General features: G+C 39.5%; 3 protein-coding genes across 3 annotated transcripts; all 3 read right to left on the bottom strand.

The window, feature by feature from the left end:
- Positions 1–2702: 2702 nt before the first annotated feature.
- LOC110308467 (ewing's tumor-associated antigen 1 homolog) lies at positions 2703–7772 on the bottom strand. The gene is given in 5 exon segments (XM_085831325.1): positions 2703–4263; positions 4265–4670; positions 4673–5141; positions 5143–5201; positions 7589–7772. Coding segments are annotated over 5 exon segments (2268 nt in total). The 3' UTR covers positions 2703–3113.
- On the bottom strand, positions 5137–16373 carry LOC110308305 (vomeronasal type-1 receptor 4-like). The gene is made up of 5 exons (XM_021180758.2): positions 15345–16373; positions 13867–14000; positions 12734–12864; positions 10456–12004; positions 5137–8329 (listed from the first exon to the last, which is right to left on the bottom strand). Exon 4 carries the CDS (start codon positions 11993–11995, stop codon positions 11099–11101), a length of 897 nt encoding a protein of 298 aa, XP_021036417.2. The 5' UTR covers positions 11996–12004; positions 12734–12864; positions 13867–14000; positions 15345–16373; the 3' UTR covers positions 5137–8329; positions 10456–11098.
- Positions 16374–18091: 1718 nt separating this feature from the next.
- On the bottom strand, positions 18092–23524 carry LOC110308494 (putative vomeronasal receptor-like protein 4). Its single transcript, XM_085831252.1, has 2 exons — positions 23401–23524; positions 18092–20991 (listed from the first exon to the last, which is right to left on the bottom strand). Exon 2 carries the CDS (start codon positions 20446–20448, stop codon positions 19546–19548), a length of 903 nt encoding a protein of 300 aa, XP_085687378.1. The 5' UTR covers positions 20449–20991; positions 23401–23524; the 3' UTR covers positions 18092–19545.
- Positions 23525–24833: the final 1309 nt, after the last annotated feature.

The following is a 24833-nucleotide window of genomic DNA, read 5'->3' as shown; positions in this document are numbered from 1 at the left end:
AATTAAAAAAAATAAGGTGTAAACATATCTCTAACAATTCAACAATTTCATGTTCAATTATTATATCAATACATATTTTTCAGAATGTATCCATTAGATTCTTAGAATCATGTCAATATCTTATTGTATGGATCCAACTTAAGAAATTAAGCAATAGGGCTGGTGAGATGGCTCAGCGGGTGGGTAAGAGCACTGACTGCTCTTCCAAAGGTCTTGAGTTCAATTCCCAGCAACCACATGGTGACTCACAACCACCCATAATGAGATCTGACACCCTCTTCTGGCATGTCTGAAAACAGTTACAGTGTACTTAGATATAATAATAAATAAATCTTTGGACCTGAGCAACCAGAGTTGACCAGAACGAGCTGGAATGACCCGAGCAAGCAGAGGTCCTGAAAATTCAATTCCCAACAACCACATGAAGGCTCACAACCATCTATACAGCTACAGTGTACTCATATACATAAAATAAATAAATAAATCTTAAAAAAGAAATGACGCAATAAATCCTTCATTTAAATAAATGCAGAATCAGATCCCTTTGCAGCTCTTTGGTGATAAAGAGCTGGATGGCTCTGTGGAGAGTACCAGGGCATTAACAAGGGACAGCTGCAAACAGCCTTGGTCTGCTTCAGTCACTTAATAAAGGGAATTCCACATTAAAATCAAAATAGAAACTATAGATAGATGGAAAATGAAACTTTATTGTGTATTTGGTATCTAGTTTATTCCATATCTGAAGTCTTTATTCCTGTAGAGACCCTTCTAGAATGCACCACCAATGGAATGTTTCAGGGCCTTTAAGTTCTGTCACAGGTGCATTGTGCTCCTATTGACTGAATGTGAGAGGCCAAACCTACTCCATCATGGCACTGGTCTCCATCGAAGAAGAAGAAGAAGAAGAAGAAGAAGAAGAAGAAGAAGAAGAAGAAGAAGAAGAAGAAGAAGAAGAAGAAGAAGAAGGCCTAAAAACTTGGCCTGGAGTTAAACCTGAGCTGCAACCAAGTACCAGGAAGGACCCTATGGCTTGTCCTTGGCCAGAGTTACTCCCTAGCTACTTTCTAACAACAGTTAATCAAAGATTAGTCTGATTGTTTCATCTGTACTTTCATACCACTTGTGGTTGTATATAGTCTTGCTTCAGAGCACCCATCTGTCAACATAGAATAATCACGCAATTAGATGCTTGCCAGGATTGACCCTCCTCACTTGCATCCATTTTCTATAAAACCTTGTCCCGATGAGAATTTGGGACTGCTTCACCAAACCTTCCTGTGGGTCCAAGGTGAGTAAGACCAAACTCCAGTTTGTAATAAAGAGACCCTAATGTGATTACATCAGCACATTGGAAATGGCTCCTTGGTGGTCTTTTGGGGTTGTACTGGCTAGTTTTGTGTCAACTTGACACAGCTGGAGTTATCACAGGGAAAGGAGCTTCAGTTGGGGAAATGCCTCCATGAGATCCAGCTGTAAGGCATTTTCTCAAGTGATCAAGGGGTAGGGTCCCTTTGTGGGTGGTGCCATATCTGGGCTGGTAGTCTTGGTTCTATACGAGAGCAGGCTGAGCAAGCCAGGGGAAGCAAGCCAGTAAGTAACATCCCTCCATGGTCTCTGCATCAGCTCCTGCTTTCTGACCTGCTTGAGTTCCAGTCCTGACTTCCCTTGGTGATGAACAGCAGTATGGAAGTGTAAACTGAATAAACCCTTTCCTCCCCAATTTGTTTCTTGGTAATGATGTTTGTGCAGGAATAGAAACCCTGACTAAGATGGGGTTCATGAACAAATCCTGTCACAACAAATGCACACAACATGCCATTTTTTCACAGTTCTGTAAAGTCTTTTCTGGGGATGGATAATTACAGACACTTTGAAGTAGCCTAAAATAGCTACATGGCACTAATATTTAGCAAACACAAGGTCAGGTTCAGGATAAGGTTTAGACAAATATGATTTAATCACTATGAATTTTGATAAGATCTACCAAATTCACTTGTATGCTTCCAGTCATGGTAATAATAAAACCAGCTTTAAAAATCTGAATTAAAGCTATTTTCTCAGTGTTGGAGAGATAATTCATCAGTTAAGAGAAATGGCTTCTCTTCAAGAGGGCACAGGCTTAATTTCTAACAATCTTTGTTGTTCAGAGCCATGTGTTTAATGCCAGTCAGTCACAGGGCATTTGATGATGTCCTCCAGCAGATGCAGGCTCCAGGCATGAATGTGCTACACAGACATCCATGTATGCAAACTGTTCATACACAACAAATGAATACAAACATACAAAATTTAAAAAATAAAGGGGTGAGAATATAGGCAATGAAATTTCTATATCACTGCAATTTGCTAAGATTACATTCATGCTTTAGTCACCAGGAAGATTGTTTGAGAATAACTACATGCTTACACTGATGTGTGGGATTTTTGTCTTACACACAATATTGTAGAACTGAGAGTTCTTTCACACTTATTAAACAGATAAATCAGAAATAAATTTTCTTAGTTTCTCTCACTGAGCACGCCAACATTCAGATACAAATCCATCCCTGTGAATCAGCACAAGAGGGCTAAAAGTTGTATAACCAAGGGTCAAAAACTCTTGAATATTTACCATTAAAAAACTGTCTCTTAATGATAGACTAAACAACAGAGAAAAAGCACAATCTGTCCAGTAGAAGAAAACAAAACAGAGCATTAGAAGGAGGACACTCTGGGCAGCTCTCAGCTCAGGGTGAGTTCTGTAGAGAAGCTTGGAGTTCTGAAGGTAGAGGACATGCTGGTGGTGCTTGTGGAGAAGAAATACCATGTAGCCACTGGCGCCTCCCATGGCACCCTGAAACACTGCATCTCTCAGGATCATGAAAGGGAGAACAAACTATTTTCTTTTCTGACTGTTCAGCATAATATAACAATAGTTGTCTCCATTCCTAAGCTGTGATATATTCAGACCTGTACTTCTTTTTTTTTAACCACTGTAAACACTGATTTATTAGATAATAAAGTAGAAGCTCATGCTTTGTAAGTCAGTATTAAATTTCTCACAGAGAAATCTGAACAAAAGTCCTATCACAGATAGTTATTAATAGTTGTGAAAACATCTAACTCAACTTTCATCAAGGCAGTGAAATGGGAGCTGACTGCACAGTATGCAAAGCTTTGGCCTTTCTTCGAACCAGTGCTTCCTGCCTTTTTCGTTGAATTTCTTCAGGAGAATACTTCCTATTTCTCTCTTCTTTATCTGGGGAAGATGGTTTCAAAGACTCAGAATATTTTATTGAAGATTGCTGCTGATTAGCTTCAAGCAATGAATTGACAGTTTCCCTTTGTCCTAAATCTTCTGAGATTTTGCCAACAGGCATACTTCCCACTAGATGATTTTGATTTAACTGAGGATTTTTCTTCTTAAATGTGAATTTTGATAACTTCAGTATTTTGTTGTCATTCTGAGCTGTATCTGCTAAGCTGTTGTGGGATAGCTGCTGAGTACTCAACTTCATATTAGTAGCAATTTTTGTGCTCATAAGACCTAAATTTACATTCAAATTTGAACTTTCTCCAAGAACAAACTTTGAGCTATTCACTTGTACTGGTCCATGCTTATTATCACTTGAATTCTTAGAACACACAGACAAGTTTGTAGCATCCAAAATATTGGGACTATCTCCACATATGTCTCTTTTCTGTACTGTCACTGGCTTATTCATCTGTGATTTATTTGCTAAAGACAATGGCACTGCAGAGCTGACAACATTCCAATGTTTAGATGGCCCCGACTGACTTCCTTGTTTAGATGCAGTAGAGCTACTTCTGGACCCACATTTGGACGTATTACTTATACTTTCTGACTCCTTGCTGCCATTGTTTTCTTGCTGAGTTAGTCTTTCAATGTCATCACAAGCCTGATAGAACAAATCATCATCTACATTGTCTGCTTTCCAGGTAGTCTCTAACTGATGACATGCTTCAACCATTTCACTGGCCAACAGCGGATCATTCCAGTCATCAAAGGAAGAATTGAACTTTGATCCAGGAGACTGATTTGTGTTACACACAATATTTTCTTTGCCCAAGAACACAGAATCAAATGGATCAGTAGTGGGCACTTGCAAAGGCAGATTAACACCAAGCTCGTAACTTTGTTTATTAGGATACCTTGTGTACGAACTAGACTTGTTAGAGGAATGTTTATTAACTATGCACTTACTGTGACTATCTTCTTTCACTTTTTTAAGTTTAGAGACAGCAGCATAATCTTCATCTTCTAACTATGTTAGTGACAGATTTCTCAAAACTCATTTTATTTCCTGTGAATGATACCTTCCTTGATTCATCACCTGGATGTGATGAAAACCTATATTCTACAGCATTTCTTAGTTCTCTGTTTCGTGTCTTTGAAGGAAGATCCAGTGTTACTTTTGAATCTCTTAACCTTCCACCTAGGTTCATATTTGTTCTTGATGTGATTGTATCATTTTCACCAACTGAGGTACAAATTGCCTTCTGACAAGTATCTTGGGCAGTTGTAGAAGGAACGAATTCAAGCATTTCAGCATTTTCCATAAGGAAGGGTTCACTGCCTAGTAAGCTTTCCCAATCATCCTCAAAATCATTAGCAGTCAACTCATCAAGCTGTTTATCAGGTGCTGCTGGTGTCTTAGGACAGGGAGTCAACATGAGTTTAGTATTACGGTAGTGTCTATTTGAGGGGAAAGTGATATTGGAGCTTTATTTAGCAGGTTTTCAGAGAGCAGAGTCTCAGTAGTAATTATTTCCTCTTGTAGTAAGGCATTTTTCTTTCTCAAGGAAGTTTTACTATTGTTCAAAAAAGCATCTAACAGATCTTGGCTTAGCTGTCCACTACACATCTGAGTGGAACCATAAAAAATAGCATTAAAGGCTGCTTCAACATTTTGGTCAAAGGGTTTCTGACTGCTGTCTTGCACCTTTGCCAAGGATATTCTACTGTCTCCTTTCATTTGCTTTTTTAGGGGAGTACAACTGATTTCAGGAACTACATCACCTGATGGCATCTGCACAGAATCTTTATGGTTATCTAAATGTCCCATTTCTGACGTCATCTGGATAAAATCATGATTCTTCCCATCTTGCTCTTGGATCATATCAAGTTCTTCCATATTTTTTACCAAACTGTTGGGCCAATTTCATAAGTTCTTTTTCTCGATTTTTTGTTTTTAATCTTACTGAATTTCAAGAAGTGAAGGATGAACTCACTTTGTGTAGTTGATTTTCACTCTTGATTTTTCTTTTGCTACACTAGGAGTGTTACCTCCTTCCAGCCTAGCTAGGCTGGCCTCAGACCATTCACCTCTGCTTCTCATGACTCTCCTCTGATGTGCCACTACCTGCTACCTGCCTGAGGCCCAACTAGTTCTCCGAGATCTTCCGGAGTTAGCTATGAACTGTGATTTTTGCGGGTTCCTACTAAAAGGCTGATCTGACAACTTCAAAGGAACTTTGCGTGACTGGGAATGGGCCTCCCCTCTTCTTTATAAAGCATGTTTGCCAACATTAAAGTTGAGTCTTGATCAGAATACTGTCTTGACTCCATTTCTCTCTTTACCCTCCTAGATTCCCTCTTTTCTTTCAGTTCCAAGATGCATCCCAGGCTTGAACCCAGACATGAGAGCCACAGGCCGGCCCCAACAAATTGGCGTCCCACTCGGTGCCTGGGAAAGGCAGAGGACACTGGAAGAAGCACTGCTGGTTTGGAGCTCCATGGAAGAAGAGAATAATTAAAGAAAATTCGTACCGGAACACGAGAAGCAACAGGCATAAGGTTGCCAGGTGTGGTACAGTCTAAGCTGGAACAGCACTAAACCTGCGCACTGGGTTCACTTAGGTTCAGCAGTGAGATATCAGAATCTAGGAATGTAACAGGCAGTTAGCCACAGCTTTCAGAAGCGGCCTCTTAGGTGAGAGAGACAAAAGGGTTTGGATTTAATAATTAGGTGAATTGGCCGCAGTCAGAAACTGCATCAGGCGGGAGGAAAATGTCCCAGAAGCAGAGAGAAATTTTAGGTGACGCCCTGATTTGTTCACTCTGGGCCCTACAGCAGAAGTTCTCTACCCTCTTTGTGTTTTTGTCTAAGGTCTTGTCTAATGTCTGGTGCACCAGTCTGTTCACATGTTCAATCCATGTATGTTCATGTCTAGTCTGAATGAATGAATATTCTGTGTTTTCGTGTTGGTAGATGAAAGATGACTAAAACTTTCTCTGCTGGTATAGCAAAGCCTAGAGTGGCCACAGCATCAGGCACAGCAGGAGGGCCCCTGCTGGAAAAAAGTGTTTTTTAAAAAAGGAGAGTCTGCAGCCTTATGGTATTGGGGCAGAAAAAGCTGATAGATGGTTTTGTCCTAAGAAAATTCTTTGCATTCATGATTATTGTACTTAGCTAATTGCAAAGTGCTTTTTATTTTATAATTATAGATAGAAAAATTGATATTCTCTGGTTGGTCTAAGTGTAGCTGCTTCATTTTTTTTTTCTGGTAATGTGCTCTGCGTGTCTTTACAATCAGCACATAAGTTATTGGTTATGATTAAATAATTGTTACATTGGTAACAGAGGTTTAGCCTTAAATTGGCAACTCAGGAGTTTTTCAAACATGTGACATATGCAGGCCAAAAAACTGGGCCTCCTAAGTTACTTCTAGCTGAGATAATATTTAATGTGATTTTTATCCTAGAAAGTAGGATTAAGATAAGATTTAAAGCAATGTCTCTTTAATGAAACATTAAAGCTTGCACTGTCATGTATTCATAGGTATAAATTGGCAGCCAAACTTTGTAATATGATAGTAATGCTTCTAATATTGATTCTATAGGTGATAAATTATTTTGAAATTGGGTTTTGCTTTCCCAAAGTTATAGTTATGGTCTAATATTGCAATAGAAACTTAGTAATTTTAAAATCTGTCCTCATGGCAGGAGGAACTAAGCTCAGAGCAGCCTCAGCAAGGTTTGTGTGACTTTCTTTTGTCTTGCAAACGGTGCCTAAAGAAGCTCTCCTTGCCCCTCTTTGCCTCCAGGGAGATTTTCTTTCAGCTAAAAGAACACTTTTGTAGATCTAGCCAGATGTTGTTTTAATAAAGTTCAAATTCATAGTTTATAAAGGGTCAATCAGACTGTAGAATTTATAAAGGCATTACAATCTGGCTTGCCTACTTCATATAGAGTTATAGATTTAAAAGTTTGTTTTTCCTTTACATTCTGATAATTGTAAAGGTTTTGCTTCTAGTGAGTTTGTAATAACTGGAATATTTTGCCTCTAGGTATGGCTAAATATAGATCTACATTATGTGAGAAATTTTTATCATTTCTGCTTCTATACAAGAAGCCAAGAGTTTGAATCTTTCAGTGTATATTGTTTCCTAAGTGGAAAATATTTTATTAGCTAATGCCTCTCAAGGAAAGTTTACTTAAAACCTTAGCTGTCATTAAGCTAACCCTAGGCAGAGCCACTTTATCCTTACTGTAAACATTTATCTGGTTTCTGTTAATCCTTTTGAAGTCATTCCTTTGTTTCAGGTCAGATAATTTCTAAGTATTTTGCCTGCTGTGACTTCCTACCCCCTTTTATTATCTGTATTCTTTGGTCCAGCATGTTGCTGGTGGCTGCGGGGCGGGGCCCTTGGGCACGCAGCTTTCCCTGAACGTGGTGATGTGAGAAGCCACCAAAAAGCGGGCGGCTTTGTAGTGAACTCAGGGGAGGGCCTTGCCCGCCATTAGCCCATGAGCCTCCTCCTGTCTCCATTGGGGTAGCTGTATTTCCCACTGTATCACCTAGGAAGTTTCTGATGTAAAAAATTGTGACCATGTTTCTGACTCCTAGGCAATAAATAATGGTTGTGTTTACAAAAGCCAGGTGGATGAGAATAATAACTATATTTTTGTTCTCAAGACCCATGATGAAAGTGTGCACGTATCTCAAGAATAAGATGATGTTTCCTAAAACTCCAATTCAGTAAGTGAAATGAAAATTATTCTCTGGATGAGGTCACTCCAAATTATCTTCATGCTCAGAACTAGGAAAATCCTTTTGAGAAAGATAAGGAAGTTCATGCCTGTGAGTTTTGAGAAAGACAAGTTCATACCTGTGAGTTTTCCATAGGGAAAGCAACAGTGTGTTATATAAATGCATAGACTTCTTTGCTACAGATGCCTGCTTTTGTTCTTAGACCTTTTGTTTTTGGTTCTGCTGACATGTTGATGTTGATGATGATGATGGCAGTTGGACACGAGCACCATGCTGATGCCTTCTCAGCCTTCACAGAAGCTAGTTCTTTATATCCTCCATCTCTAAACTTTTTTCTGTGAGAAATCCAAACATAGAATGATATCATTCAATTTACAAGCCATGGTATTCATGCATCACCTTAGATGCCTCCCTTCCCAGATCCTCTTCAAAGTTCTGTACAGATTGATTCCTTAAGAAGCATGTTGAACTAATAAAAACTGTAGCTAATCCAAAGATACTTGCACAAACAGGGTTGCTTCCTAGGGAAAGTCATATGATTTTCTTTGTCTCCAACTCTGAATTGACCTTGGCAGTAATTAACATACAGATTAATTAGGTAGGGTAGCAGACAGCACATATGCCTTGAGTGGGGAGATATGGATCATTTTTGTTCTTTATCATCTTGCACATGGGATCATATTAAAAATTACCTACTCCAATGCTTATGTGCTTTTCCTGACCATCCCCTAAAAACACTCTGCCACCCTAAAAGTTGCTAAAAGTGTTTATCAGATGTAGACATCTCCTGGTAGAATCTTAAGGTCTGTTATGTACAAAATCATCAGAACTATTGATCTATAAATGTAGCTGAGAGTTACAGCCTGAGAGAGAGAGAGAGAGAGAGAGAGAGAGAGAGAGAGAGAGAGAGAGAGAGAGAGAGAGCCTATTGAAACCTCCAAGCCTACCCCTGGTGATATACTTCCCCCGACAAGGTCACAACATCTAATACTACTTCCCTCTTGTCTCTCTTTGATGACTAACCATTCAAAGATGAACTCATAGAAGCCATTCTCATTCAAGCCCCCACATTACTATTATAGAACAAATATCTAAGCTCTATAATCAAATCCTTTGAGCTCCAAATTTAGACAAACTGTATCATTTGAATCCTTGTTTATCCTGACAAGGGTCATTCATAGCATTACATAATTGCTATGTAACTTGTTCCTTCCCTTCTTACTTTATCCTGTCATATTTCTGTTTTGTAATTCCTAATGCCAGGGGCTAAATCGATGTACCTTACCTATATTTGACACTTGCAAATGTGTGTCTCTTATCCATGGTACATATGGAAACACTTGAGAAACATGTTGCTTCAAGTATTTCAATATAGCAAACATTAGAGGTGTTTCAACTTTCATTATGTCTCTGATATTATATTTTTTAATTATACTCATTTTATATGCACATATGTTATATGTCTAGGCATACACATTTGTCATGGTGTGTGTGTATGTGTGGAAGCTGGAGGACAATTCTCAGGAATTGGTTCTCATTTTCTACCATATGGAACTAGAATGGAAATCAGGTTGCCAAGTTAGGGATCAAGTGCTTTCCTTGCTGCGACATCTCATTGGACCACTACATTGATTCAGCTTTCCCTGCTGTTTTCCCCTTTGGTCATCAAAAGGAATCATAGGGTTGACTTTTCTCTTCCAATTTGTGTGTCTTTGTTTCACAACCTAAATATTTCCTGGGTTATATTTGAACCCCAAACTGATTCTGTGCTTTAGTATTAAATGCCATTTTAGGGTTCAGTATTACATTAAACTACAGTTTCCAGTTACAGTTCAATAATTAAAGCTGACTTACCCAAAGTTGTCTAAAACTGTCTCTTGTTGTAACAAAGTTATCTAGTAGGTGTAGCCTTTGAAACACTGGACTACACTCATCCAAGAGGCCTAATTTTGATTCCTGACATCTAAGGGAAGGCTGGGTTTGTTTTATATGTGTGGATGCTTTCTAAGGTAGACTATATGAAGGCAAAAAAATTGCTGTTGTGTATTGTCATGGATTAGGGAAATCTGAGAACATGGAATATGTAGTATTCTCTTTCATCAAAGAATACTGGTCATGGACTTAAATGAAATCACTTAGATCCTGGTTGTCATGGATACTGTGTTGTTTCAGGAGTTCTGCAGTCAACTTTTAAGTTTCCTCTGGCTTCACTCATATCTTTAACCTTGTGAATAACTGGGTCACTAATCTTTGCGAGATTAAATTGATTTTCAGATTCAAGGTGGTGTTTACTGTTACTGTTTTACATCTAAGAGCTCCCACATCATGTCGCTCGTATATACGTGTACATGTGTGTATATAGTATATATATATATTCATATATACACACATATACATATGTACAAACATTTAAACATAAACATAAACATAGAAAGACATTAAAGGATACTTTACTGTGTACCTTGTGGCACTAATATTAGCAAGCACAATGTCAGGTCAAGAATGTGGAATTTCTTGAACTAACATGACTGAATTTCCATGAAATTGTTAAATTTACCAAATTCCTTTGGATGCTTCCAGTCATTGAAAGACCAATTAAAAAAACCATAATTAAGACCATTTTCTTAGTGCTGGAGAATTGCCTCAGTAGTTAAAATCACTAGCTGGTCTTCCTGAGGATTCAGGTTCAATTCACAGCAAGTACATTTTGGTTCAGAACAATCTCTCTTACTCCAGTCAGTCAGAGGACATTTGCTGGAGTCTTCCAGACTGTATAGGCATCAGGTATGGATGTGCAACATAATTCAGGCAAACTACTTATACACCCTAAATGAATATAAATATAAAAAAGTTTTTCAAAATCCCTTCAAATGGGTAGCAAAATGGAGAATGGGGTTTCTATATTACTGTAATTTGCTAAGATTACAGAGTTAATTCATAATTAATTCTCAGCTCAAAACTTGGGTCACCAGGAAAAGTGTCTTGAGAATAAATAGCTTTTTATACTTCTTTGTGGGGTGTTAGTGTATCCATAATATTGCAGAACTGAGAGTTTTTTCCGTACTTATTGAACAGATAAATGAGAGACATTTTCTCCGTTTCTCTCACTGAGCAGAACAACATCCAGCCAAAAGTCCATCCCTGTGAATCAGCACAAGGGGGCTAAAAGATGCGTAAGCAAGGGTCAGACATTCTTGAATATTTACTATCAAGGAATTTTCTACTAAAGAGATACTTAAAATTAGAGAAAAGGCACAGTCTGTCCAGTAGAACAAAGCAAAACAGAGCATTAGAAGGAGGACACTCTGGGCAGCTCTCAGCTCAGGGTGAGTTCTGTAGAGAAGCTTGGAGTTCTGAAGGTAGAGGACATGCTGGTGATGCTTGTGGAGAAGAAATACCATGTAGCCACTGGCCCCTCCCATGGCACCCTGAAACACTGCATCTCTCAGGACCATGAGAGGGAGAACAATCCATTTTATTTTCTGACTTGGTAGGATGAAATAGCAATAGTTGTCGCTATTCTTGAGATGTGATATATTCAGACCTGTACTTGTGATGAAATGGATTAGGTGTATACTTATTAAAGAATTGAATATCCAAAAGAATGACAAGAATGGAAGGATGTGCCATGCAGACTTTGGCCTGAGCCTCCTCCATCCAGATGCTCTGGGACTGACGATGATGGCCTGGATCACAGTGAGGAGACTGCTGGTGCAGATGGAGAGGCCCCGGGCCACCCTCTCCAGATAAACAATGACCTTACAGCCTATGTCATCTAGAAAGTTTCTCAAACCAAAAGCTGCTACTGTCTTTGGCAATCCTTTTGCAAGAAGGAGTATGATGTTTGTAAAAGTCAAGTGGACAAGAATAAGGTGTATTGGTTTCTTCCCAGTGCTTCTCCACCAACTGAGCATATAATTCACAGAAACAGACATGTTCCCCAGAGTGCCAACCAGAATCATGAAGAGGAAAACCATTTTCTCAATAAACTTCAAAACCATTTTCACTTCCTAGGTAGAAAAATGTATATCCAGGATGAAAATATCTCTCCAGAAAGCAATAGTAACGCTAGAAATGAACAGCACATCTGCATAGTAGCATTTTCTGGTGTTCAAGAGGCAGAGTTGGACACATGTCATGTTCCATATTAGGTTTTTCAATCTCCCCCTTTGTTCTACAGACTCTGGAATATTGTGTGTGCTCTCAAAGATGAGTTTGTTAACTGTTATTCAAAATCTAAAGTTTTATAAGGGATATGTTTTACCTTTACACTGGCAAAATTGACTTGTTTAAGTGTGTATGTGTGTGTGTATGTGTGTGAGTGTGTCTGTGTGTGTCTATTTCTGGGTCTCTCTGTGCCTGAATTATCTGTGTTAACTCTCAGCATAGCTGAACCGCACTCCAAGTTTCTTCAATCGAACTTTCCTCACTGTTTCTTACTCTATTTCATCATATTTGTCATCCAACTTACAAAGTCTAAGGCCCCTTCTTATTTGCATCTTGATCAGTTTAACCATTTCTACATTTCATTTGGCTTCAAAGCTTTAGAACTTCAATTTCTACATCATAATATTTAAACATTTTTAAATTGACCATTCTGTAATTTCACCCCATATAAATGTTCATCAGTTAATTTTTAAACATATTCCTCAGTGTCAAGTCAAATTGAATAACTTTTTCAGATAGGGTTCTACAGTTAAAGATGAATCATCAAAAATATGCTGAAAATTTCATATTACCCTGTTTGCAGCCAGGGTGGATGTCTAGCAGATCCCTGAGGTGCTTCTTAGGAGACAGGGTAGCATAGAGCTGTGATCCCAGTGGATGGGCTTCAGGGCATCTGTGACTCCAGCGAGTGACCTCAGGCCATCTAAGGGAGCAAGGAGCAGCTCTGGATCAGGGAATGATGATGAGGTGAACAGGAGAACTGGACTAATGACATGTTATGTGCTGCCATGAGATGAGTGAAGGTTATGAATGCTCAGTATCATCTGCAGGCAACACAGTAACTTGGACTTTATTGCTGTGAACAGGGATTCTAACATCTAAGAGGCCATCCTGGCATTTGCCTCTGTGGAGACTTTAATAGCAGTTGTGACACTTGGCTTTGCAGCCTGGTTTTCCTCTAACCTGTTTGTTTGTCAGGCATGCTGTTTTGTTCTACATCTGTCCCAGGTAAATCCAGAACTTAGATCTCTGCAGGATGTTTATCTTAATGTTCGGGAGCTCCACTCTCATTTCTTAGGGATTTATGGTAAGCTTTGGGCACCTTTTCTAAAATAAGAGGAGTCCAGATGCCTCAGTGGCTCCATGGACTTGTGTGTTCTGAGTACTTAGAGTGCCTCTGTTCCCTGCTCTCCTTCCTGCTAAACTCATAGGATTATTTAAATATCTATGTCCTGATACTCTCACAGGGGACTTACAAGCATCTAGCTTTGTTTACAGGTTCCAGTCCAGATAGCCTCCTCTAGAAATGTCAGTCTTTCAGCTGCTTCTCTGACAAAGAAGAAATTATTTCCTGTTTCGGTGCTTCCTAGAAATTGGAAAACCATCCTAAATATCTGCACATAATGAAATATGCTCCAACTATTAATACCAAGCACATCAGCATTCATTAACATATTTAATATAAATATTAAGTGTTCAGTCAGCGATTGGAGTTTGTAAAAACACCTGCTATCAATTCACTCCAGATTCTGATGGAGAATAGTAACATTAATCTGTCTAATTCTTCCTTTCCTGAGATTCCTACTTTTCTAGTCCTCTCTTCCATTTTCCAAACTTCAAATTATGTTTGAGAGCAGATTCTGATGTTCGAATATGTGATTCCTTCTACTGAAGTGGACTGTCATAGGAGGGAGGGGTGACTCACCTTTCACATTATCTTGGGAGCTGCTATAGGAAATTAAAAGACAGGATGTACTTCTGTTTAGATACATGGATGATCCTTGTTTAGCTCCAACCTTCAAAAGGCTGAGGTAGGTTACAATCACCCACCCTGGTTTCCTAAAAAACAAAACAAGTAAACAAACAAAAGAAAAAAGATTGTTACTTTTTAAAAAAATTTTTTTTAGTAGATATTTTCTTTATTTACATTTCAAATGTTATCCCCTCTCCTGGTTTCCCCTCTGAAAACCTCCTATCCCCTCTCTCCTCCCCCTACCCACCAATCCACCCTCCCTCTTCCTTGCCCTGGCATTCCCCTATACTGGGGCATAGAATCTTCACAGGACCAAGTGACTCTTCTCCCATTGATGACCAGCTAGGCCATCCTCTGCTACATATGCAGCTAGAGCCATGAGTCCCTCTATGTGTACTCTTTAATTGGTGGTTTAGTTCCAGGGAGCTCTGGGGTTACTGGTTGGTTCATATTGTTGTTCCTCCTATGGGGCTGCAAACCCCTTCAGCTGCTTGGGTTCTTTCTCTAGCTCCTTCATTGGGAAGGAGCTGTGCTCCATTTAGATTGTTACTTTTTGCTACTTAGTGCTGGGTTAAAGTTCAGAGGAGATGAGTTGTTTCAGAATGTACTAGTTCACAGCCTGGATCCTTATAGCAGGAATTCTAAAAACTGTACTGGTAACTGTAACTCTTAGTGGTTTATAGTTTTCCATTCCAGCTATGCATTCAATGTGTATAGTTGAGATGAGTGTGTAGGATATCATGTGATAGAATTGATAGATTTTAAGAATGGATACAGAAGGAAAACCTTCACATTGGGAGTTCCAAAGTTTTTGTAAAAGAAAACATATGCCAATATTTGAAGACTGGAACTGCACCAAAGTGAAAAGTACAATCTATATAAATACTCGTGGCAGTGTTGGAGCCACAGTGCCAGCAAACCTGAACCTAAACATTGATTTTAGTTTGGTTTTGTTTTGCCACGTTATTTTTGAGACAAGAGTCTCTTTATATAAACCATTGAAAAACATTTATTAACTCAGACTCGTCACCGCTGATGTTATGGGAGTGGCTCATCAGTGTCTCAAGTTTTGATAGACATCTGAAAAGCTTCTTTTTGTTACTGACTCCTTAAAAACAAACAAACAAACAAACAAACAAACAAACAAAGCAAGCAGAAGGAGGTAACCTTAAGCAAAGACCCACCCAAAGCTCTGTCTTGAATCCAGACTAAGGATGGATAGCAATGCCTCAGCATTTCTGTCCCTCTTATGTATCTCCAGTGCTATCCTTCTTTGAGATCTCTGGAGTCAGAGACCAGCCTTGCCAGGGTCAGAAGAAATGTGCAGGAGCCTCTCAACTCTTCCCTGGCTTAATCAGAGAGGCTTTAGCTTGAATGAATTTCTCTATGGCACAGCTAAGGTATCTAAGATCTCACCTCCATGTACTCACCTGGACCTCTGTGCTGCAGACATGCTCTGGAGCAGCTCTGGGAAGGTGACACTTGCCAGGTCATATTTGTACTGTCTGGATCTGTGGTGCTCTTGGCTGTCATCAGGTACTGCAGACTTCAGGTTTCATGTTGTCACAGTGTCAGGGGGAAGAAAGGTCACAGAAGGGCCTCTGTCCCTGAAGTACTGCTTACCCCTCTCCCAGTTATAGTATCTGTTTTGCTCAGAAGTTATTTCCAGCTTAGTTAGGGTTTAATTATTTTGAGAGAAAGGATGTGAGATGAGAAAATGAACAACCAACCAACTACCTGCATCTCCTGACTTGTTTTCACTGTCTCAAAGTTCCAATGTGTGGCCTGGCTGGGGACCAGCTTCTGACACACAGGCCTTGGTTTTCCTTCTCAAATCCCTCATTAGACAGGAGTAATAAGTGTTGCTCAGCACCCTGGGATTCTGCTTCCTGATGAAGTCCCAGATATGGATAGGGACAAATTTAGAGTCCCTTGTGCCAGTCTCTATTGAAGGTCTTTGCTGTTACTGACTGTTTATTTTCAACATTGAATGCATTAAATATCAGATAGGACTTGAAATAACAATGCCACCCCAACATTGACCTTATTCTAAAAGCAACCCTTACTTATTATAAAACTTCAATGACACTTCTAACACTTACGTGTAATTTCATATATTTTTCAATCTAAGCCTTTCCTACCCTGGATGCAAACTAATGTAAATAAATGTGGCAGAGGCAACACTCTTGAGAAAGCAGCACTGGCTTGTCTTGGGAAGATGAGTTTGAGGTCACTTGTCTCCCTTTATGCCCTGTGTGATGGTGGGTGTCTCCATACGTGTAGGTGTGGCTGAAACAACATAGGAGCTAAAGATACTTCTTTTGTATATAAAAGGGTAGCTATTGAGGAAAACAGAATCTCTACAACCTCTATTGGTTATGGAATCTATGTGTAGAGAAACTTAGTTGTAATATATATATATATCACTTAAAATATAAAATAATTATCTTTGGCCAAACAAGAAGCGCTTCCCCCCTGCTTGCTTTGTTATTTTGTTTAGAAAAATCCTAAATTACTTCTTTATATTTGAAATATAAAGAAACTAAAATGGCTTAAAGCTTGTAGTGTTCTTACTAGGTTGTTCAATAAAGGAAAAGGAATATCAAAAAAAAAAAAAAAAAGAGCCCTTCATGCAGTTTTCATTCTGGAGGAGTTCTGTAGGGAAAATTGTTCATCAGCAAACAGAGGACATACTGTGGGATTCATGGAGCAGAAACACTACACGGCCCATGACACGGCCACAATTCCCTAAAATGGCTCTTTTAGAGCCATAAGAATGAGAAAAAAAATCATTTTATTATTCAGCTTTATGTGTTTACTGTTTGCCTGCATGCAAGGTTATGCACCACATGTGTGTATTGCCCGTAGGGCAGAACACTGGATTTGGATCCTCTGGAAGTGGAATAACAGACGGTAGTCAGCAGCTATATGGGTTCTGAGTAATAAACTTCTGGCCTCTGCATGAGCAGCAAATGCTCTTAACCTACTAACCATTTCTTCAGCCCCTATCATAGAGGTTTTTGTTAGATATTCTATGGTTTAGGCTGTATGTGTATGTGTCTACCATGTGTGTTTCTCTATGTCTGGTGTTGGTGAATTTCTGTCGTATTTGTATATGTGTGTGTTTATATGTGTGTTTGTGTATATAGGGTGTGGGGGTGGGAATGGGTGCTCACTTATGCCTGACATAGACCATTGGAGTCCTTAGAACTTGAGGTATAGGAGGTTTTGGGGCTATATGACATGTTGCTAAGAACTAATCTCAGGTTCTCCACAAGAATAATGCATGTTCTTAACCACTGATTCTCACCAGAACTCTTTCTTTTTCTATGTATCATTTTGAGGGTTATTATGGTGTTTCTTTTACTTCCTTGATCACCAGTGTTCAAAAATATTTTTCTCAGTGCAGAATATTTTTGGGTTTCATACCAGTTAAATTAATATACTTATGATGTCCTAATATTGCCAGTGTTGAGAAACATGACCCTGACCAATGAGCAAGATAAACCTCCTTTCTTTATAGTTAGCCTGTATAAGGTGTTCAATTATAGTAACAGAAATAGATTAATAGACAGTATGATCACAGACTTATTATCACATTCCTTATCCTTTGGTGGTTACTCTGCATTTCTGTTCATGAAGAAATTAACAAGTGCATGAGTAGGTTAAAATAAGGAGGTTACGAATGTCAATTGCTGAGAACCCAGTTAGAAGAAATGAATGCTCCAGGAAATAGACTATCTTTGGTATTTATTCAGTTCTGCTCCGAGATTCTGAAATGCTTCCTGTCACAAGGCAGATGCTAATAACTATTTGTTTAATGAGTAAGTGATGGATGCAGAGATAAAGTCTGGACCTCAGAAGGAGAGGTTGCTTGACAGTTACGTTCCTTCATCGTTGACACTTCTGACAGAGGACCATCTATAGGTCACTAGGATTACTTAATATTTAGACTGTACATCAGCCTTAGAAGTTTCATTTGCTAGCCAGGTGTACTTTTAAAAAGTGCAAATGTTTCCCATGAGATGCATATATCCGCAGTAGAACATTCATCTTTAGTTAGTCTCGTTGGGTCTGTGGATTTTACTTTAATTATCCTTTACTTAACAGCTAATATCCATTTATAATTGAATACACATCATATTCATATTTCTGGGCCTGGCCTACCTCACCGAGGATGATTTTTATTGTTCCATTCATTTGCCTGAAAATTTAATGATATCATTTTTTCCCCTAACAGCTTAAAGAGGGGGAGGGAGGATTGTAGGAGCCAGAGGGATCAAAGACACCTATAGATCCACAGAATCAAGCCCACTAAGAAGTACAAACATATATTTTATATCTAATTTCTATGAGCTAAGGGTGTATGCATTATAAATTGCTTTTCCATATTGAATTTTAGATGTGGGGACATAATGTTTGCTATGCAGCATAGATTGACCTGGCAGTCTGCATGCAACAGAAGCTGATCTTGAGGTAACTCAGGGGGGCAAGGAGACTCAGCAACACCCGGATGTTCAGTAGAGGACATAGTGTGTAACTGGTAGTGAGAGATGGAAGGTCCGGTGTTTAAAATCTAAGATCAATGTTTTAACCCACCAATGTGCCAGTGAGCCCTGGGCTGCAACATGAACCCAAAAAGCATCATTTCTGAGAGGCCATTTACCAGAGATTCTTGTACTAGTACTATAAGTTCTAACCCAGTTATAATTGGGCAGCATCATTGACATGTTATTTTTCATTCTGGAGTGCTGTGCTATGGTGGCCTTGCTTGTTTCACTGTTATTTTCACTCTGTAGTATTAGCTCACCTCAGCTGAGGTACATTTCTTCATCTCCACCGGTGATGCTTGACCCAGGGAGTGCCATTCTTCAGAGGTGTGGCCTTATTGGAATAGATGTGTCACTGTGGGTGTGGTCTTAACACCTTCACCCTAGGTGCTTGGAAGTTAGTCTTCCACTAACAGCCTTCAGATGAAGTCAGAACTCTCATCTCTGCCTGTACCATGCCTGCCTGGATGCTACCCTGTTCCTGCTTTGAGGATAATGGACTGAACCTCTGAACCAGCCCTAATTAAATATTGTCATTTATAAGATTTGCCTTGGCCATGGTGTCTGTTCACAGAAGCAACCCTAAGGCACCACCTATTTTTTTCATGCTCTGTCTTTGGAAAAAATGCAATAGCAATTTCTGATAGAAGTTTTACCCCCAGCATTTACCCGGTGCACATAAAAGGAGAAATCGCATGGCAGAGATGATGGAATAGGAAGATGGTAAGAATCCACTTTCAATTTGCCTAGAAACCCTCAATAGGTCTTAAGATTGTGCAGTACCAGAGTGCTTTAGAAAAGGAACTCTATTACCATAATATTTAATTTTTAATATAATATTTAACTGTGATAAATAGAATATTAAGGCAAATGACAGTTTGGTGAGGAATGCTGCAATCCCAGCAATTAGAGTGCTGAATTACCTCAAGATCAGCTTCTGTTGCATGCAGACTGCCAGGTCAATCTAGGCTGCATAGCAAACATTATGTCCCCACATCTAAAATTCAATATGGAAAAGCAATTTATAATGCATACACCTTCAGCTCATAGAGATTAGATATAGAATATATGTTTGTACTTCTTAGTGGGCATGCAAGACATTAGGAACACGAAAATCTCTGCTAATCAGAACATAGGGGCTGAAACTAGCATAACCAAGTTCTAAAAATGTTTTCATATTTAGTGAACTAGAATCATGTGTCACTGAAAAACCTGTGTAGAAGGAGAGAATAAAATCTACCCAATAGAAGAAAAGGAAGCAGGTCATAAGAGTGAGAACACTCCATGTAGCTCTGATTTCTGGAGCAGAGTTGTTTGCAGACCTGGAGCTGTAAAGGTAGAGGACACGCCTATGATGGTTATACAGATGGAGAGCCATGGACCCACTGCTCCAGCCCATGAGACTCTGAAAGATGACATCACGAAGAGTCATGAGAGAGAGGAAAAACCACTTGATGATGTGTCTTGATTGGAGCATATAGCAGTGGCCAATGAATGTTGCAGCTACAGACTTGTTCAAGCTACTGCCTGCTTTGATGTAGGAGAGCAAGTTGGAGCTTATGAGAACATTAACAATCCAAAAGACGAGGATAAAGGGAAGAACTTGGCATGCTGTTTGTGGTTTGAGCTTTGTCCAAAGGGCAGTCCTGGGACTGATGGTGATAGCCTGGACCACACTGAGGAGACAGGTGGTGCAGATGGAGAGGCCCCGTGCCATCCTTGCCAGATAAACCACAGTTTTACAACCAGTATCACCTAGGAAGTTTCTGAAATAGAACACTGTGGCTATATCTCTGATCCCTGTGCTACAAATAATGATTATATTAGAAAAAGCCAAGTGGATGAGAATAAGGTCAACAGGCTTTTTCTCAATCCACAAGGCAGGCATGTATATATGTCTCACAAATATTAGGGTATTTCCCAGAATTCCAGGTCCAGTCAGAGAAAGAAAGATTATTGTGTGGATAATATTATTCCAGTTCATCTTCTGACTTTATGCATAACACTAAGAATATCTCTGAAACACATGTAAGATTTTCTATGTTTATTCTGATGAAAATAATGGTCTCAGCAATGTAAATACGTATGTTTCTTTCCCTGAGGATGGTTGATCACAGTCTGTTTTTCTGGTTTGTTTGTTTTCCCCGTGGAAGTGATGATGGCTAAAATCAGGGCATAAACCTGATAGTTTCCTGCATTTCACAACAGTCCTTTGTCCCTCAAGTTCACATGACCATGTTCTTCCCAGACAAAAGCTTCATGCATGGCATCACTTTGGCATTTTCAAACCAACAGAGTCCTGAGCATTGGCCTGGCAGGCTCCTTCCTTTTCCCTCATGTCACCCAGTGTGAGTTCAGGCTACTAGATTGTGTTGTGCTTCATCCTGGCCTCTTCACTGACCCATATGCAACCATCACTCAAATGTTGTTGAACTCATAAAAAGCTTGTGGCTTCTCAGAAAGTTGTGCTTGGTCAAGTGGACCAGGTTCTCAGCTGAGATGATATGGTATCTCCTCTTCTCAGGCCCTGTGACCATAAATTATACACAGGTTAATGACTTAGTCAGGGTATGAAAATCTAGATTAATGGCCTCAAAGTGGGACTAACTGTGATTAAATTTGTGTTCCCAAAATGCATGTGTGGAATTATAGTGAAAGTGATTTCTTTTTTACCTTAATTAATTAAATTAATCCTGTGTTTTGTTTTGTTTTTCGAGACAGGGTTTCTCTGTATAGCCCTGGCTGTCCTGGAACTCACTTTGTAGACCAGGTTGGCCTCGAACTCAGAAATCTGCCTGCCTCTGCCTGGGCTGGGATTAAAGACATGTGCCACCATGCCCAACTTAATCCTGTTTTTACCATGTCTTTTGGGAACACTTCCCCTAACAAAACTCCAACAAAACTGTTCTTGAAGAGTCGTAACAAAGGCATACCTTCCCGATTGTTTTAAGATGGGTTTAGTCTGGTGATGTATTTAGTCAGAAATCTGTCAGCCTGCCAGACCTCCCCAATATCTCACACTGTGAACGCAATCACTTTATGAATGGTATGTTAGTTTCTCTGTTTTTCCTTTTTCTTTTTCTTTTTTTTTCACTTTGTTTATTGCAGTAAAAAATGAGCCTTTGAGGCTGAAACTTACTCCATTTGTATCACACCTCATAAAACACATAGAACTTCACACAACAACCTTAATTTCAGTTTGTTCTTCACAATTTAACATTTTGTCTACATCAAAATCAGTTCTGAATTACTTTGAAACCCTCCCAAAGACTTGTTGACTTTGGTGCTTACATTTCCACAGTAATATGTGCTGTATTATCCAGGACTGATCTTTGCCCATTCCCCATGCCTCATAGCACCTGCTTAGTGCTTTATCACTTAAGATTATCCTTGTCCCTGCCTTCAGAAGGCTCTGCTGCCTGTGTATATTTTCCCTTCCTGCACAGGGCAGTGAGCAGGCCTCAGAAACACCAGTTTGTATGTTTTATGTAAGTATTAGTGTAGTGCCTGTTCAAAAGATCATAGGTTGCTCAAGGAAACTGTTGATTTAAAACTGCACTTTAATCACACATATAAACTGACAAAGCAATTTACAGAAACATTTGAGTTGGGCTCTTCCTGAGGACTGATAAAGCGCAGTATTCTGGAGAAGTCAATTCCCTTTTCATGGCATAGTTGGTAAGTATTTAGCACTTATTCCTTTTTGTAATGTGAGCTTTTAAGAATTTTACTAAAAAGCATGGGTTATCCTTGAAGTAACTTAAGCAACAATGCTCCATGTTCTATTAAAATATCTCTGTATTTATCTGTTTATAATTCAATATGTTTTAGTTGTACCTTTGTGATCTCTGACACGCCAACAACAAGACTTAGAATGATACACACACACACACACACACACATGTATATGCACACATATACACACATGTCTATCGTCTATCCCAGGACAATTGGGAAGAAATATTTATGTACATATATATATATGAATATAAATGTATGTATATACATATGTATATACATATATATATATATATATATAAGTTTCTCAACCCTCATAATAGATAAGAAATAGCAAGAGCAATCTTTTTGAAACTAATCAAGTCAACATATTCTTTCAGAAGTAAGTAATAGACATTAGGAGCAGGATACAAGGTCCAGATTTGTGGGAGAGAAATCAGTAGAGAATTGTAAAATCGACAAGCTCAAGCTTTGCAACCAGTTATTTTGTCTGTTAAAGGCTGTCTTTCCTAATTGTTATGTGCTGGACTTAGAATACTTTACTTGGTCCCTTTAAGACTCACTAATGTAGGGAAGTTGCTTTGTACCATACAGGTGTATTGTGAGGTTTCAGTGGAGCAGAGGCACATAGTGCTTAGGACAGTGTCTGCCCCGTGTTAAACATGCTCTAATAGCCATTGCTCTAGGATTTTATGTCATGTCAGTTTCCTGCATAGTTGTGTTATGTTCTGAATCAGGAGAAACTTTAGGAACAATAAAACCATGACAGGAAGGGCAAAGTCCCCCACTGTGAGAAAGCTAAAGGGCACCTGATATAAGACACTGTTGAGGAGAACCTTTTCTTCCTGTGAGGACAAACATACAAACTAGAGAAACTGCAAAGAAAAAAAGCGTCCTCACACTTAAGCTGAAACTTCAGCCCATGTCTCCTGTACCTGCCTGAGCTGTAATGAGCATCTCTGGTTCAGTGCACCCCACACAGCTGCACTTGGCTCCCTCATAGTCATGGAAATAATTCTGGATGGCAGGTGGGAAATGAGAGACGCCTTTCTTTCTGGATCTTGTCACCTTCTTCTTTCACAGTGACAGAGAAACTGAAACTTTCTCTTCAACCACCTCCCCTAACTATCCTACCTCACAGTGTCTCTGTCAATGCGAAAGGCTGCTGCAATCCACTGTGACATCATGGGACACTCACCTGCAGAGTCTGTGGAGGGCTCAGGGTTGTCCTTAGAGCATATCCAGGCCCTATTTATAATCCTTGAGCCCTGGGCTCACAAGAAATTTTATTGCTGCTAGGATGTCAACAGCAGGAGTTTGGCTTCTCCAGGGAACAGGTTCCTTCTGCATATCTCTATCCTATATGTCAGGTCTGTGTTCTCCCTGGTGTCCTGTCATTTGCTGAGATACTTTCTGCTTTTAACTGCAGTAGTTTCCTGGTTTCTGGAACTTTTTCCTCCAAGGAACTGAATTGGCAAAAACTTCTTTGAAACTGAAACATTTGCTCTCTAAACACTTCAAAGTTCAATAACATTACTGCTGGAGAGATGGCTCAGTGGTTATGAGTAATTGTTGCTCATTCAGAGGATGCATGCTTGATTCTTTGCACATGGACCATGTGCTTCAAATATGGTGGCTCAAAAACATGTATGTCCAATTCCAGGGTATCCAATGCCTCCACATCACCTCCATGAGCATCAAGCACACACAGTACACTTATATATATGCAGACAAAACACACAGAAGATAAAATGAATCTGTCTAATAAAAATAAATGTTTAACATTAAACCAACAAACAAACAAGTAAAAAAACAAACATAGAAAGCCCAGGAATACGTAGAGTAAAAGATACTCAAGGACCAAAGTCAGTGGCTGGTCTTATGGTATCCAGGGCAGAGCAGCAGTGGGGATTTTTAGAGGCTGTGTCTGCTTCTTGCTCTGGGTGCAGACTTTATGCAGAGGAGTCAACTCCTCTCCTGCCAGAGTTCTTCATTTCTCCTCTTATTTGTAGCTAGCTCTTTTTGATAAGTTAACTGTCAAATGGTTCTATCTCTTGATCAGATTGTCCAGTTATTGCCAAAATCAGTTAGAGCAAGGGATGTATGTTGCTGTGTGCCAACCCAAGGCTTACAAGGACCAGGTACACCTGGGAGGCAGGCTGGAGCTGAAAAGGGAGAAACTAGATGGTTGAAAGAAATAATGGAGCCAAGACAAAAGTTCTGATCAAGGCCCGCGAGTTTATTAAGAGACCATGCTTATAAGAGGGAAGGCCCTTATAAGGGCCTCTCTCCCCCATGTCAGGCTTCTTGATGTATTGTTGCCAAGTTGTTAGCACTAGTCTGCCAGTTCCACACTTGATGCCTGGAGCCATTTTGTCAGCACTAGATAACCAGGCTGGTCACTTATTCAGGAATCTCTCAGGAAAATAGGTTTAGCCTCTCGGCAGGTGGCAGAATCTCTGGGCAGTTGTCACTTCCAAAGAAGCCAGTTAGAAGAAGCCAGTCAAGTCGGAAAGCTGCACTGAAGGTGGCCCTACCTCAGTGGCCGCCTGGTCTATACCAGCCCACTTCAGGCTGGGGGAGCCTACAATTCCTCCCTGATTATATAATAAAAATAGCCAGACTGAGGCA

This window comes from Mus caroli, unplaced genomic scaffold (genome assembly GCF_978045245.1).
Source record: "Mus caroli unplaced genomic scaffold, Mus_caroli_1 scaffold_15, whole genome shotgun sequence".
NCBI classification, from domain to species: domain Eukaryota; kingdom Metazoa; phylum Chordata; class Mammalia; order Rodentia; family Muridae; genus Mus; species Mus caroli.
The sequence above is the reverse complement of the archived record's forward strand: the minus strand, read 5'-3'. Positions and strand labels throughout refer to the sequence as shown.

Coding starts and splice junctions, on each gene's coding strand:
- LOC110308305 (XM_021180758.2), bottom strand. CDS start 11,995: ATGGTTTTGAAGTTTATTGAGAAAATGGTTTTCCTCTTCATGATTCTG.
- LOC110308494 (XM_085831252.1), bottom strand. CDS start 20,448: ATGAACTGGAATAATATTATCCACACAATAATCTTTCTTTCTCTGACT.